This window comes from Cervus canadensis, chromosome 13, assembly GCF_019320065.1.
Source record: "Cervus canadensis isolate Bull #8, Minnesota chromosome 13, ASM1932006v1, whole genome shotgun sequence".
Taxonomy (NCBI): domain Eukaryota; kingdom Metazoa; phylum Chordata; class Mammalia; order Artiodactyla; family Cervidae; genus Cervus; species Cervus canadensis.
In genome coordinates this window covers 57,357,000-57,373,960 of record NC_057398.1, presented here as the reverse complement: position 1 = coordinate 57,373,960, position 16,961 = coordinate 57,357,000, and the positions used below count along the sequence as shown (strand labels likewise).

General features: G+C 37.3%; 1 protein-coding gene across 6 annotated transcripts in view; it reads left to right on the top strand.

Moving 5' to 3' along the window:
- Positions 1-16,961, top strand: part of SPATA17 (spermatogenesis associated 17) — a 241,485-nt gene that overhangs the window by 169,403 nt on the left and 55,121 nt on the right. For 5 of the 6 annotated variants that reach the window (XM_043486168.1, XM_043486169.1, XM_043486170.1 and 2 more), the window contains one exon: positions 8,447-8,582. In XM_043486168.1, coding sequence (XP_043342103.1) covers positions 8,447-8,582 — 136 coding nt within the window. Of the gene's footprint in view, positions 1-8,446; positions 8,583-16,961 lie in introns of those variants that run through there. The other variant, XM_043486171.1, reaches the window with a different exon arrangement.

The following is a 16,961-nucleotide window of genomic DNA, read 5'->3' as shown; positions in this document are numbered from 1 at the left end:
ATTGACCAAGATCTTTATTAATGCAGCTTGTGATTTCTTCAGCATGTTCTATGGTTCCCCTATAAGAACAATAAAAAAATAATTGGCTTATTTCCCACTCTGTGTAGCATATATGATAAAACTGACAATTTTTCTGATTTTTTGGTCATTTTTTAGTTAAAAAACAATAGCATCTTAGAATCACTCTTAAGATAGAAGTAAACTATCCTTTGAGTCTATGAAATTCAATTAGTCAAATACAAAGACAGTACAATTCATATGACTATATTTGCTATGCTAGCGTCTCATTATATTTTATTGACTATGAAGTGTAGGAGGTTTCCAGATTTGAAGATGAAATCATTTTTTATGCAATCTGTGATGATGGAAAAGTATTTATTTTTGTTTATTTTTTTCCAAATGAAGAGAGTGAAGGCATTGAAGTATCCTGTATTCACTTTAGAGTTAATTAGTAAGATACCTCCAGTGAAAGGAAGGAAAATATCAGACATTTGATATCAAAAGATCACAAGGCTTTCAATTTAGCAACATAGTGTTTTTAAATTTATTTTTTTAATTGGAGGAAAATTACTTTGCAATGTTGTGTTTGTTTCTGTCACGCAACAACACAAATCAGTCCTAATTATACATATGTCCCCCGCTCTTGAACCTTCCTCCCCTCCCCCACCTCACCCCTTTAGGTGATCACAGGGCATCCAGCTGGGTTCCCTATGTTGTGCAGTAACTTCTCTCCAGTTATCTATTTGCACATGGGAATGTGTATATGTCGATGCTTCTTCCTCTTGTTTGTCCCACTCTTTGCTTCCTCCACTGTGCCCACAAGTCCGTTCTCGACATCTGCATCTCTGTTCCTTCCCTGTCGATGGGTTCTAGAAAACTCGTATTAATGAGCAGCATAGTTTTGAGAGAGGGGAATGGGCCACCCTTCCTCTGCCCCAGTGTGGATCAGCCTTCAACGTGCTGTGGGCAAGTCTGCCCTCATAGGGCCACACAGAGCCCTAGAGATGGTTGCAGAGTTTGGTGATAGAATCTGTGAGGAAAGGTTAAAGTACCTGAGGACAGTATTCCACAGGGATATTAAGGAAGATGAGATAAGGCTGCAGAAGCTTTACCTCTTCTGAGAGGAGCTGGTATAAGCACCCTATGCAGAGCATTGTTCCTAGTTTCAAGGCCAACGAACTACATACACCCAAGACCCCACATGTGGGTTCCAAGTTTTACCTCTGAGCCTGTATTCATACCGGTCTACGACTTTTGCATCCTCTTTTTCGGTTTTCACTTCTGCCTAGTGAACTCTGACCCACTTGTTAAAGAACAGATCAGATATTTCCCCAGTGCTTTCTGTTCCCATACTCTTTTGTTTTTGCTTTATCATCAAATTTTGCTTTTCTCCACTTGTATACTGGTAAGGCTATTTGCTCTTTCCCTCATTAAATTTTAAGGGTCTTAGGATGAGGCTTCTGCTTATTCACCTTTTTACACTCACAGTGTCTAAACACACTACTATTGAACAGATTAAGACATATCTGGTGGGCTTTCTCAATAGCTCACCAGGTAAAGACTCTGCCTGCCAGTGGAGGAGACGCAGGAGACAGGAGTTCAATCCCTGTGTCGAGAAGATCCCCAGAGGAGGAAATGCAGCCCACTCCAGGATTCTTGCTGGGGAAATCCCATGGACAGAGGAGCTAGCAGGGTTACAGTCTATGGGGTCGCAAAGTGTTGGACATGACTGAACAAGGCACAATGGTGGATTGAATTAACTATGAATCAAGTCCCCTGGTATTTACTATTGCTTATTTGCTTATCTGATAATACAGGCCCAGAATTCATTTCTGTATTATAAGGAGCTGCCTCTAGGGAAAGAGGACATCTCTCTTTGGTTTCCTCGCCTCCCCTTCTCCCCCATCTCCACCCCCTTCAGCTCAGGGAGGGTGAAAGCTGCTTCACCCAGGGCTACCTCTCTCCAGAGTTTCTCCTGACCTGTTAGTGGACCCCATTATTCAGGTGCTGGCCTGACGTTGCTCTCAATGGGGAGAATCCTTGGCCAATCCCTTCCTTTACCCTTTTGACAAGTCATTAAAGAGAAAGGCTCTTCTCCCCAGGGGAACATCTGCCCTATCTCTTATCACACCTCTCATCACATCTCTGATTTTTGTTGGCTGTTGAGACTCAGGACAAGTCAGATTATACAAATGCTGTTATAAATGTGGGAACAAACTTGCTCTCAGTTCAGTTCAGTTCAGTTCAGTTCAGTCACTCAGTTGTGTCCAGCTCTTTGTGACCCCACGGACTGCAGCACGCCTGGCTTCCCTGTCACACGGAACTTGCTCAAACTCATGTCCATTAAGATGGTGACGCTATCCAACCGTCTCATCCTCTGTTGTCCCCTTCTCCTCCCGCCTTCAATCTTTCGCAGCATCAGGGTCTTTTCCAATGAGTCAGTTCTTTGCATCAGGTGGCCAAAATATTGGAGTTTCAGCTTCAGCATAGTCCTTCCAAGGAATATTCAGTACTGATTTCCTTTAGGATGGACTGGTTGGATCTCCTTGCTGTCCAAGGGACTCTCAAGAGTCTTCTCTAACACCACAATTCAAAAGCATCAATTCTTTGGCTCTCAGCTTTCTTTATGGTCCGTCTCTCACATCTATACATGACTACTGGAAAAACCATATCTTTGATTAGATAGACCTTTGTCAGCAAAGTAATGTCTCTCATTTTTAATATGCTGTCTGGGTTGGTCATAGCTTTTCTTCCAAGGAGCAAGCATCTTTTAATTTCATGGCTGCAGTCACCATCTGCAGTGATTTTGGAGACCAAGAAAATAAAGTCTGTCACTGTTTCCATTGTTTCCCCATCTATTTGCCATGAAGAGAGTCCCGTGGACTGCCAGGAGATCCAACCAGTCCATCCTAGAGGAGATCAGTCCTGGATGTTCATTGGAAGGACTGATGCTGAAGCTGAAACTCCAATACTTTGGCCACCTCATGCGAAGTGTCGACTCATTGGAAAAGACCCTGATGCTGGGAGGGATTGGGGGCAGGAGGAGAAGGGGCCGACAGAGGATGAAATGGCCGGATGGCATCACCGACTCGATGGGCATGAGTTTGAGTAAACTGCGGGAGTTGGTGATGTACAGAGAGGCCTGGCGTGCTGCGATTCATGGGGTCACAAAGAGTCGGACACGACTGAGTGACTGAACTGAACTGAACTGACTGAGTGGGACCGTATGCCATGATCTTAGTTTCTTGAATGTTGAATTTTAAGCCAGCTTTTTCACTCTCCTCTTTCACTTCCCATCAAGAGGTTCTTTCATTCTTCTTTGCTTTCTGCCATAAGAGTAGTGTCATCTGAGTATCTGAGGTTGTTGATATTTCTCCCGGCAATCTTGATTTCAGCTTATGCTTCATCCACCCCGGCATTTCACATGATGTACTCTGTATATAAGTTAAATTAGCAGGGTGACAATATACAACCTTGACATACTCCTTTCCCATTTTGGAACTAGTCCATTGTTTCATGTCTGGTTCTAACTGCTGCTTCTTGACCTGCATACAGATTTCTCAGGAGGCAGGTCAGGTGTTTCTATTTCTTGAAGAATTTTCTACAGTTTGTTGTGATCCACACAGTGAAAGGCTTTGGCATAGTCAATAAAGCAGAAGTAGATGTTTTTCTGGAACTCTCTTGCTTTTTCGATGATCCAACAGATGTTGGCTATTTGATCTCTGGTTTCTCTTCTTTTTCTAAATCCAGCTTGAACATCTGGAAGTTCTCAGTTCACATACTGTTGAAGCCTGGCTTGGAGAATTTTGAACATTGCTTTGCTAGCATGTGAGATGAGTGCAATTGTGCAGTAGTTTGAACATTCTTTGGCATTGCCTTTCTTTGGGATTGGAATGAAAACTGACCTTTTCCAGTCCTGTGGCCAATGCTGAGTTTTCCAAATTTGCTGGCATATTGAGTACAGCACTTTCACAGCATCATTTTTTAGGATTTGAAATCGCGCAGCTGGAATTCGATCACCTCCACTAGCTCAGTTCATAGTGAGGCTTCCTAAGGCCCACTTGACTTCGCATTCCAGGATATCTGGCTCTAGTTGAGTGATCACACCATCATGGTTATCTGGGTCATTGAGATCTTTTTTGTACAGTTCGTCTGTGTATTCTTGCCTCCTTTACTTAGTATCTTCTGCTTCTGTTAGGTACATACTGTTTCTGTCCTTTATTGTGCCCATCTTTGTATGAAGTATTCCCTTAATATCTCTAATTTTCTTGACGAGATCTCTAGTCTTTCCCATTCTATTATTTTTCTCTGTTTCTTTGCATTGATCACCAAGGAAGGCTTTCTTATCTCTCCTTGCTATTCTTTGGAACTCTGCATTCAAATTCTGCATTCAAATTTGGTCTAGTTGGCTCTTTTTTCCTGCCTCTAGCCCAGGCAAACAGACTTAATTCACATGCTTTGCATAACTCAGTGGAGAATTTATTGTGATCTTAACTCATTGGAGAATTTATTGTTATCTAGAGTCAAATTCCTAACTTGTAATAAAGTACCCTTAATCCTGCTTTGAGCTTAATACATATGTTTCATTAATAGCCCTTTAACAGAGAGAAGGCTTCTCTAGGACATGTTTGAAACCTGAACAGGTATTTGAGACTTGTTCCCTAGCTATGTGTCTCGCTATCTATGAATCATTATCTCCATGCCCAGTTTGAAATGATTTACCTAAGTCAGGGTTCATCATGACTTGGATAACTACTCTTTTGGGCAATCAATATATATGGAGAAAAATGTTTCACAATTTATAAAGATCTGTAATATATTTCTATACATAGTCTCCTAGGGCCTCTATAGTCATCTCTGCTATAAAGCTGTTCATGATCTCCTTTGCTTCCTTCATAAAGAACTCAATTTTCTAGTTACGCTGAGCCTCTTTCAGTTTCTTCAGAATCCGTTTTCATTCTCTAACTCACTTCCATATATTTTGTATATGTTGATTAATTTTAATTTTTGCTTCCTGAGACCTCTACCAATTCTTTTCTAACTCTGCAGACACTCAAGTAATGACTTATTTGTATATACCACTGTATCCCCACATTGAATTTAAGAATTTCTGCCAGATCTGTGTCTTTGAGGAAATTATAAAAATTAATAGGCAAACCCATAACACCTTCTTCTTTAATATAATGTTCAGTTAATTGAAAAGTACTCTGTGCAAGAATAAAGCACATCTGATTATATATTTATAACTGTTAAAAGATACCATTTTAAAAGTAAAATTGATCATTGTCTAAACTTTTGATTGAAAGCTCAATTTATTTTTAGGGTTGTTGTGTTTTTTTAGGGTTTGCATGGCTGTTTGTACTTTTATAGAGCAATCTATCTGAGACTTAAATAATTTCTTCTGAATTTGAAGATAGATTTTTAAATATTATTTATAAAATAAATCTAAATAGTTTCATTATATATACAGATATACACATACACATGTGCACTTAGTATGCACTACATGTTTCTCTAATGAAACATTATGGCTCAATGGAATTAAAATTAATTCATGTGCAGGGAAATACCTAGTCTTTCAGCCTTATCTTTTCAGCCATCCTGTCCCTTGAGAAAGCAAATTTTGCCCAGACACAAAAGAAAAATGTACTATTAAAATGCAATTCAGAAGTGATAAAAAGTGTAAGTGTAGCAGCCGGCTCACAGCACCCCCTCTGTATACTAAGGGACATTGGGGCCACATTAATTTTGTGTGTGAGTGTTGTCCATCCCATGTGCAAATTAGCACTGGAAGGACCATAATCTGTCTTACATGAGAGCCCTTTTCCCAAGGGCATCTATAATACATGCTTGTGTAATTTTGTACATTCAAAGCTCTGTGTTCTGTTTATTTTTTATCTTAAATAGATGTAGAGGGTATTTTCTTAGGAAAAATATTTAAAAGGAATTTCTTAATAAACATTAAAAAGAAGTTGTACAGAGGTATGAAACTTGATGAAATAACACATTTCCTAAGCTTATTATTTTTTAAACAAATTCATGAATATAATGGGAGAAATTTCAGTTGAATTGGAATTTTAAAAAGGCCCTTTCCTTGTCTTAATTAAATAATATATGTGAAAATATCAGCATCTGCCCCAAAATTTGTTTAACCTCAATTTCATTTTTTCTGTGTCTGAATTTCAAAGTATTTTTCTTGGCAGAATATTTAATTTAGTTGTGAATTAAATACTTACTTCCCAGAGCTTGCTTTTTTCCCTCTAAAAGTTTCTTGTATTTAAAACAGGATCTAGCTCCATTATTATTGATAGCATGTCTCCTTTGATTATATTAATTAAAATTTTCTGATGTTTACTCCTCTTCCCTATATTATATGTTCCTTCTAGGTTATCTCTTATATTTAGATATGAGTTTTTCTTCCATCTTGGTGTTAGTTGCTCAGTTGTGTCTGATTCTTTGTGACCCCATGGACTATAGCCCACTAGGATCCTCTGTCTGTGGAATTTACTAGGCAAGAATACTGGAGTGGGTTTCTATTCCCTTCTCCAGGGGATCTTCCCAACTCAGAGATCAAACCCAGTTCTCCCGCACTGGCAGGCAGATTCTTTACTGTGTGAGCCAATGCCTAATTAAACCATGGAATTCTCCAGGCAAGAATAATGGAATGGGTAGCCACTCCCTTCTCCAAGGGATCTTCCCAACCTGGGGATTGAACCCCAGTCTCTTGCATTGCAGGCAGATTCTTTACCATCTGAGCCACTAGGGAAGTCCTCCATCTTGGTAGTTTCCCCAAATGACAATCCATTCTTAAATTCATATTAAAAAGGAAACCCTAACCATCAGATTAAAAAGTGTATTTGTGTGTGAGAGTGGCTTATTTGACTGATAGACCCTGGGATATGACCTTTTAATTAAGAAACTTCCAAATGTTGATATTTGAAGTTGTTGCCCTGGGAACTCTCGGTATCTTTTGAGAAGAAACAATTAGTCTTCTGATATCTATTAGTCAAGCTGCCAGGTAACTTCAAGATGAGCAAGGGAAGAGTTTAGTGAGTAACCTTTGAATTAGAATTCATAGATTCCATTTGGTGCCTCACTCTGGCCTGCTTCCCAGAGCCCAGAGCTTTCTGATATAATATTTCTGAGAATACACTCTTTTTATGAATATATGAACTGGCAGAGAAACCTGGGGGTTTGCATAGGTTTCTCATCTGTTTTCAGCTTTATTCTTCACTCTCACTCATTGCAGTAACTTCCAGAATCTTCCAGGATCCTGCAGGACTAATGGCATAATTTCTCTTTGGTCTCTTCCTCTTTTGGAACTCGACTTTTCTATCTGCATTCCACCTGCCAAAAACTTGTTAGCATTTTCTTCTTCTGTTTTTTCTCTTTTGTCCTCTTTCCTATGAATTTATAACTTAAAAAAAAATCCCTCTACTCTTATTTCAGAAGGTTTTGATGAGGGATTAAACAATTTATCAGGTTACACTATAAATGTATCACAATCTTAGATGTTTTGTGAGAGTTTAAAATTTTCATTTTTATGTTGATCAAAATAACATTAAAAGTAATAATGATAATGGTGATAATGATGGTAGTGGTGATGATACTGAGAGCTGTCACAATAAGCTACTTCTACTTTTGCAATAGCATTATTTATTGAACACTTACTGTTTTCAGCACCAAGTTTTGTGTATATTAAATTGTTCACCATCACTCACAGATGGTAAAGAATCTGCCTGCAATGCAGGAGACCTGGGTTTGATCCCTGGGTCAGGAAGATCCCCTGAAGAAGCAAGTGATGACCCACTCCATATTCTTTCCTGGAAAAAAAATCCCATAGATAGAAGAGCCTGGTGGGCTGCAGTTCATGGATTCTCAAACAGTCAGATGTGACTGAGTGACTAATATTTTCCTTCCAATTACTCTGTAGCATGAGGGAACACAGGTAGCAGGGGCAAAGCTAAGATGCAAATATGGGTCTGACTGACTCAAAAGCTTCTTTGTCCATACTCTGTACCAGGAATGCCTTTATTATTTGGGTAAGTTAAGAGTTGAAGAAAGCCCATTTCAATGAGAGTTGCCAATGGCAGCCATCCTTTACATTTGGGGAATACCATCTTATTAAGGGCATTTTTACTTATGTGATGAGTTTTGAGTTACTTGGCACAATTAATTAATTAATTAACATTTTCTCTAGTTAGCAAATATTTGAGACCCACAAAATTCTGTAAAATTTTAGTATCTCCATTTGTGGAATAAGAAATGAAGATTCATAGAAGTTAGTAACAGAGATAGTCAGTGGCCAAGATTGAAGTGAAGACCTGGTGTTCTGATTCCAAGCCATGTGTTATTTCCCTATAATTTATGACTTCTTGAAATTCTTTTTTTTTAGTCAAATGTCTCTACAAATCAAATTAAGACTATTACCTGAATGTTCTTTCAGGTTTTTGCCATTTTCTTCCTACCATAAAAACAAAAAATACGTCCCAACAATGCATTTATCAAGCAAATATGGTCCTGATGCTTATGGAACTCAACATTTCCGAGATGAAAATCCTAAGAGATGGATCTGTAACAAGGTGAGTTGATGCAACATTAAAAAGAAAAATAGTGTTTCTTTTAAAAGGCTAAAAAGGGACACTGATTATAGCAAATATACTGTCATTACAACTAACACCTTCATGGCTACAGAATTATTTTTAGCTATTTTATAGGAAGATAGTGCAGCTTACTGTGTCAGTAAGAGGTTTAAGTATTGTGGATTTTTTTGTTGCTGTTGTGTTCTTGTGTTTTATGGTTCAGCCACGCTGTGGTCATTAGCTTTGGCAAAGCCAGTTAGGGTCAAGTCTGAATCTGTGGGACAGAGTTAAGCTAACTCTCAGGCATGGAGATCAGTGCTTCTTTGTTTTCTTTCAACCTTCATGTATATGTGGATAGGTATGTAGGAAAGAAAGAAGAAGAAAGGAAGGGAAAAGGGAAGAAGGGGAGGGTAGGAGGGAGGAAGGAAGAAAGGAAGGAAGGGGAGATATATGTGATATCCTATCTATATATATGACATAGAAAAGGAAAAAGCAGATAAATATTTACTTTTGGATTCCAGAATTATAGTTGCTAGCACTTAAATAAAAATTTCTAAAATGGGAAAACACCTTCCTACATGTCTTACACAATAGGAGGTAACAAGGAAAGTTCTTACTAGGTTTTAAACATATTGTCTAGCAGTTAGAAACTCAAACTTACTCATATCAAAATTATACAGGTAAAGTGGAGCAGGAAATTATATTCTGGAAAGGGCTTAAGAGATACTGAGTTCCATACACTACCAGGCCTATTGTTTCTATGGGTAGTCTGTCAAGGAGGATTTATTCATTTACACACAGTCTCCTACCCAAAAGATTTAAGACTCCTTGCTTGTGTGCATGCGTGCTAAGTTGCTTCAGTTGTGTCTGACTCTTTGCGACCCTATGAACTATAGCCCGCCAGGCTCTTCTGTCCACGGAATTCTCCAGGCAAGAATACTGGAGTGGGGTGCCATGCCCTTCTCCAGGGGATCTTCCCAATCCAGGGATCGAACCCATGTATCCTGCATTGCAGGTGGATTCTTTACTGCTGAGCCACCAGGGAAGACCCTGAAGGCACCTTATCAAGTGGCAAATGCAACATAGGTCACATTCTAGAAATTTAAACAAGGGGAAACAATCTTTGATGAGAAGAGCACCTATGCCCACAACACAAAGGGGGACTGGGAGGAGGGCGTGGCAACCCACTCCCATATACTTGCCTGGAGAATCCCGTGGATAAAGCAGCTGGCGGGCTGCAGCCCAGGGAGTTGCAAAGAGTCTGACATGACCGAGCAACTGAGCATGGGTGCTCGTGACTATGGTGGTCAGAGACTTAGGAAATACGACCTGTTGGTGTCTAAGATGCAGAGAACAAAAGTTGCAGAGGCCTCCTCACTGCTCAAGTGAAAGAAACATGTTAGACCTTTAAGGGAAATTAGACCTTTCTTTACCAAATTCTAAGAAAAGTTCTTTTTTAAAGACATTGCAAATAATGGCATTGTCAGAGGGAACTCATGCTTGGATTCCTTGGGAAGTCCCATTTTCTTCTGTAGCTACTAAGTCTTTTTTTGTTTTGTTTTTCTAAATGGTATTCTAGAACACTAAACAGTAATTCCATGGCGTAAGGAATATGTGCAATGAGTACAGTCTGGTCCACTGACTGACAAACCTGGAAGTTGATAACAACATTATTACATAAAAATCCACAGCAAGACTACACTAGACATTTGCTTTTTACCTAATATGCAGCCATTCAGAATATAGGGTACATATGATTTTAAACCTTTTGATTTTGTATTTTAAATGTACATAATGTGATCTACATCTCATTTTTCTATTTGACGTGAATTTTATTTTTTGCTGTTAAGTCATCACCATCCTATTTAATTCAAGGAAATTCTCATTTCATTTCTTTAATATGTAAATGACTTACCTTAGGACACTAAGCTATTTCAGTATAAGACAGATCCTTGCACCAGTGTTTCTTTCCTAAAATAATATGGTTCTTTTGGGTTTTATGCCATAGGTTTATTTATATGTTTGACATATTCCAAGGCTATGCATTCATCTAACTAGATTAACCAAATTATAGAGACTCTTGGATCATCACTAACAAAAAGTTTATTTTGTTCTTTTGGAGGAATCATTGTTGTCTTTATATACTTTTAGAAAGTATACATACTTGAAAAGTTAATGACAAATAATCGTTCTTGGAGATCCTGAAAACTAAGAAAGTGTAGCGATTCCTTATGTCTTAATAAATCATTAATCCACTTGCACAGAATCACATAGAAAGATATTAAATGCAAATTTAATTTTATTCCTCATTTCCTTCTCTCCCACTTCCTCTGATCTCTTAAAATAACCTTATTAGATTGACAAATTATTCCTGTGTAGCCAATAGATTCTACAAGGTACAGGGTAGCCATTCTATTGTTTCTATGAAAATATTTTATGTTTTGACTTGCTGCTCAGTGATCTGGGTGAACTTGTACCCAATAAATGAGTAAAAGCCTGCTAATTTTTCTTTATTTTGTATAAAACTATGTTTATTGACTTTGGAGGCATGAGACCACAACTTATTCATTATTAGTAGATGAAGGATAGTTTTAGCGAGTTGTTGAGTTCAAAATGTTGGAGAGGGAAAAGACCTGTGTAGTTTTATGCTGCTTCTATTGAAAGATGGACTATTTACAAACATTTCCATATACATCAGATTTAGTTGAATGCATTAGATTTACGGAAGTTAAGAAACAAATATATTTGGTTCCTGTTCTCCACCCTTTGCATCATGTTTTAAGTTTGTCTGCTGGAGAATTTTTTTCTTTTGTTTTCTTTAAGCATGGACGTTGTAACTGTCAGGCCATTTGTTATACAACTATGATAAAAGGTATACATTGAGAGAAAAGTAAAATGTTTTCTTTCTCTAATCAAATTCACATTAAATCAGTTAATAAATAGTATTTAATATTTTTGTTTTATTTTAATGCTTTTGACATGTATATATAACAGTATATAAAGACATCACAAAGTCAGCAGATTAAGAGCTAATAATATAATTTTTCCTGATAGTATGAAAATCAATAATGAAAAATAATATGTATATAATTTTTTGAATTTATGGAAAGCAATAATGATGTATACATATCATATAATTTACTCATATTTCTTTTATCTAACTGTACAATGCTCCAAGTTAATTGTTAGATTCTAGGTCTGTGTCTTAAATGGTCAAACTTTTCTTAAGTTCACCTAAAGACTTTGTATTTATAAATTCTTTGTTGTGCTGATCTCAATATCAAAAAGAGAAATGAAATTAAATAAGGACAATCTATCAGTCACTATTAATTTCATCTATCTGACAAGGTCTAAAAGAGTTGGCCAAGAAAAAATTGTCTACTAAAAACATTCTTTTGATTGTCAAAACATCCACACATGTTCATATTTACTGAAGCAGAAATGATAATCTCAGCCCTTTATCTGAATAAGAATGAGTTTCATATGCATTTTGGACAACTGACTATAATAGAACCACTTCATGTTTTCCCTTATTTGCAAAATTCAAGAGGAGACTTTTAAGATGGTTCATGTTGACAGAGCTTCTCCTCCTATGCCTTATTATAGGTGAATTACAGCAGTGGAGCAGCCCTTTTGTGCTATTTTCACATGCATTTTGGTCCTAAACAGAATTTTATAAGCTACAAAGCATAAAAATATCTAGTACTCCAAAGAATTAATTTAGAGAGCCTAAGCATATTGCACAGAACATAAAGTTGACCTTTACCGTCGACGGCGTTTGGGATGGAGTGGGATGTGGAACACATCATAGATTTAATGTGGCACGTCGCTGTCTGCAGAAACTTGGGTGGGACTGTGACTGCTTGCCCATGGCACCCGGTGATTGAATCTGCTGTCACCAGCATCCTGATAATAATGAACACCCAGCTCAACGACCGTGATTATGATTATCATAATTGATGTGCAAGAGCAGTGTGTGGGGATCATTACAGCTGAACTGTACATCAGAGAAACATGCCTCAGTTATGGATAATTTTACTCTTATGCATTGATTGGGATAAAATATGCCTTTCTCTTTAAACAGACCAGCTTCATATAATTTTAAGAATCTTTCTGTACACGCTGATGGATGATGATGTGTCCGCTGAAAACAGCCCCCGACAGTTGTTTATTTTGTTTGTTTCGTTTCATTAGTAAATGTAAACAATTAAATAATTAAGTGTAATTGAGGGAAAATATCTTGCTTAGGAGGATGGTCTTCAGTAATCAAATATTCAGTTTAAGTGCTTTTTCTGTCTCTCTGACGATATATCTGGGACTGAAGTTCTTCAGCGTTCTCCCTCTGATTATCCTTGTACCTGAAATCCAGAGGTCAGCAACCATCAGGGAAAATATAAGCTTATACAGTTTTTTATTATGCAGTCTTATGCATGTGAATATGCATACATTTGTGCATATACTCTAGTTTATTATGCCTTTAGGACAGAACCACTATTGTGTTATACTATATTGAAAAATAGTGTTTAACCTATAGAAGAGTTTGGATGTGTTGTGTTGAGATGTATAAATTTACACTTCCTTGGCTTTTTCATCAATTTTTGTTTCAGATAGGTTTGTTACATTGTGTGGAAATTTTCAATTATAGTTTTAAAAATGAGTTCAAGAGTTTCTGATTTTAATTTTAACTCGTGAATGAATATGATATTAATATGTGCAGTGATGTTTCCAAGATTTTCAGTAGATTAGAACTGGCCATATTAGTCTATAATTATTAACCTAAGCGGGCTTCCCTGGTGACTCAGCGGTAAAGAATCTGCCTGCCAATGAAGGAGATGCGGGTTCAGTCCCTGGGTCGGGAAGATCCTCTGGAGGATGGCATGGCAACCCAATCTAGTATTCTTGCCTGGAAAATTCCATGAATAGAGGAGCCTGTCAGGCTACAGTCCATGGCGTCGCAAAGAGCCAAACGTGACTTAGCAATTAAACAACAACATCCTCTAAGTACTCAGTTTGTGTTTGAGTCTAAAACATTACCTTTGAGTGATGAGCAAACGTAACACATTTTTATAAGAACCATGGTAAACTATTTTTTTAAAAAACGTTATTTTGTGACTGCAGTAAAGTCCGAGATTGAGAGATTGCTCCATTAGATTAATAACTGTACAGCCCAAGAGAGACTATGGCAAACGTTTCCTTCTGAGGTCTGTAAGTTTGCATCACCCCGGGTAAGATGCTTGCCCTAGATGTGCAGCTGTACCCTATGCTGGAGGGCACCATCTTTGTTTGACAGCTAGAGGTTTTGCAGCTTGCCTACATATTTTCTTTCTGAAAGTTTTAATCTCAATGTGCTTCCTGAACTTAATTATTTACTTTTTTCCACTCAACTCAGATCCAACGGTGAGATGGTTATATATGCTCCAAGTCTTCCTAAAAGGATCTTTTATCTTTTTCTACTTCATCTACTGAAAATATTATTTTTCAGGAGTGCTGGATTTTTTTTTTTTTTTGGAGTGCTGGATTTTATACTGTGTTCTCTGGTCTAACCTCTTGCTGTACCCAAAGCCCAGATGTCTGTTTCTTGACCATGTGCCAGATTATGCCCAGACTGTGGAACTCTATGGATGTGTATATACCATGTGACATAAGCTGACTATCACGCTCACTGGAATGCACTTTCTTGTCAGTTCTTTCTTCCAAAGAATCCCCTTAACCTTTCCCCAGGTCACTTATGCATTAAAAAGATCTTAACATCTTTTATCTAGAATTTTTTACGTCCTAGGCTTCTTGAAACCTCTAGTTTGCTGAAAGTACTGATACTTTATCTCAAATATTGGAAATATTTTTGCTAGATATAACAACAAATGGTTAATTCTGTGGAATTATTTTAAAGGGGATTGGTTCTGTTATTATGTACTTCATTTAGTTAGCTTTTAATTTGCTGTGAAATTTTTGCAGAATCTTTTTTATATTAACTCTATTCTTTAATGCACCAAACTTTTGTATATTATATATATGTTTTATTCTGTTGAATTTTTTTTGGCTTTTAAGGCTTTTTTTTAAAGTTGAAGTATAGTTGATATACTGTATTATATAAGTTACAAGTGTACAGCATGGTGACTCACAATTTTTAAAGGTCGTGCTCTATTTATAGTTATTGTAGAATATTGGCTATTTTTCCTGTGTTGTACAGTATAACTTTATAGCTTATTTTATTCATAATAGTCTGTACCTTTTGAAAATATCTTGATTATGTGTCAAGATGATACAGAATACCAGAATATTATTTATAAAATAATAAATTAATGAAATCTTTACCTGGCTTAGAGAGAGGACATTCCTGTTATTTAGAAGTCTTGTGTGGTACTCTCAATGATTCCGTCTTTTCTGTTTCCAACAAGAGAGATCTGCTATCCTGAATTTTAAATACTTCCTTTGCTTTTATGCTTTTATTACATATTTGTATTCCCAAGCAATAGCTAGTTTTGCATATCTTAGGCATTTTATATAAATGTATGTGTATAAATGTGTAAATCAAATCACGTGTATTTTTCAAACAGCTTTCTATACCACACACTTACTGTGTATGCATGCATGCATAGCTAAGTCGCTTCAGTCGTGTCCAATTCTTTGTGACCCTATGGACTGTAGAAGGCTTCCCTGTCCGTGGGATTCTCCAAGCAAGAATACTGGAGTGGGTGGCCATGCCCTCCTCCAGGGAATCTTCTCCACCCAGGGATCGAACCCATGTCTCATGTCCCCTGCATTAGCAGATGGGTTCTTTACCACTAGCACCACCTGGTAAGCCCTCTTACCATGTATAGCGAAAGTAACAGTCACTCAGTCGTGTCCGACTCTTTGCAACTCCATGGACTATACAGTCCATGAAATTCTCCAGGCCAGAATAGTGGAGTGGGTAGCCTTTCCCTTCTCCAGGGGATCTTCCCAACCCACGGATCAAACCCAGGTCTCCCGCCTTGCAGGCGGATTCTTTACCAGCTGAGCCACAAGGGACGCCCTTTACTTGCATTTAATTTTTTTCCACTGTTGTAAAGTATTCCACACACAAGTTTGCACAATTTATCCATTTTATTGCAGAAAAATGTGCATTATTTGCAGCTGCTCAAATCAAGCATGATGTGATTATTATGTCGATTCCTTTATAAATCTCCTGGTTCACATGAGAGAAAGGTATTACTGACTATAGGATATATATTGAATACATTTTCAAATTTGTTCCATAAGATTATATTTTACAAATAACTGTTCAGATTTAGTTTACAACAGCGATATTACAGTAGTCCTTCCATTATTTATAATTGTCAACCTTAAAATTTTTTGCCAATTGGATAGGTGTGATGTTACGTTTTAGTTAGCATTTCCTTGATTTTAATGAAGTTGAACTTTCTTCTCCAAGAGCACACATCTCTCAATAGAAGTTGTAGTTTTCTCACATGGATTCTACATGTTTATTATTAGACTTATTCCTAAGAAACTTATATTTTATTGTGATTGTGAAAAGCTCTCTTTTTTTCCCATTCATTTTCTAACACACTCTTGTCATACAGTCTTTTGTGTTCTTCATATGTACTTTTGTTACTATGTTAGTCTGCTCAGGTTGCCATAACAACATACCACAGACTGGGTGGGTTGTATTTGTTTTTTCACAGTCCAGGGGGCTAGAAGTCCAAGATCAAAGTGCTCTCGGGGTTGGTTCCTGGTGAGGCCTCGCTTGCTGGCTTTTCCCCCATGGAGTCCTCATGGCATCTTCTTTGTGCATCCATGGAGCGAGAGTGTTGTGGTTGGTATCCTTCCCTCTTCTAATAAAGACACCAGTCCTATCAGATTATTCTGGTGTCAGATTTTCTAGTTTCAAATGGCTGCTTATGTGCCTGGTTTTGAGCAGTTTATTTAAATTCCCTGTACCTGAGTTTTCCCATCTTTGGAAAGGGGAACTATTTCACCTTCCTTACACTGTTATGATGACTGAATTAGGAGATCATATTAATTACTTAGAAGAATACCCAACAAAGTAAATACTGTACATTTAGCTGTTATTGTATTTATGATCTTTTTAATTTCCTATTTCATTAATGTATTTTGACCAGTTATGTTATAATGATCTTCTAAATCTCTAATACTCTGTATCATTTAAAATTTAACCATTATTAGCCCTATTTTCACATATTGACATTATAGTAAAAGCTATAGGCACAGCTCATTTTATTGTACTTTGCCACATTTCACTTCTTGGATATTGCATTTTTTAAAAAACAGATTGAAGGCTTGTGGCAACCCTTCATTGAGCGTTTATCACCTGCATTTTTTCCAGCAGCATTTGCTCAGTTCATGTTTCTGTGTCACATTTTGGTAAATATCACA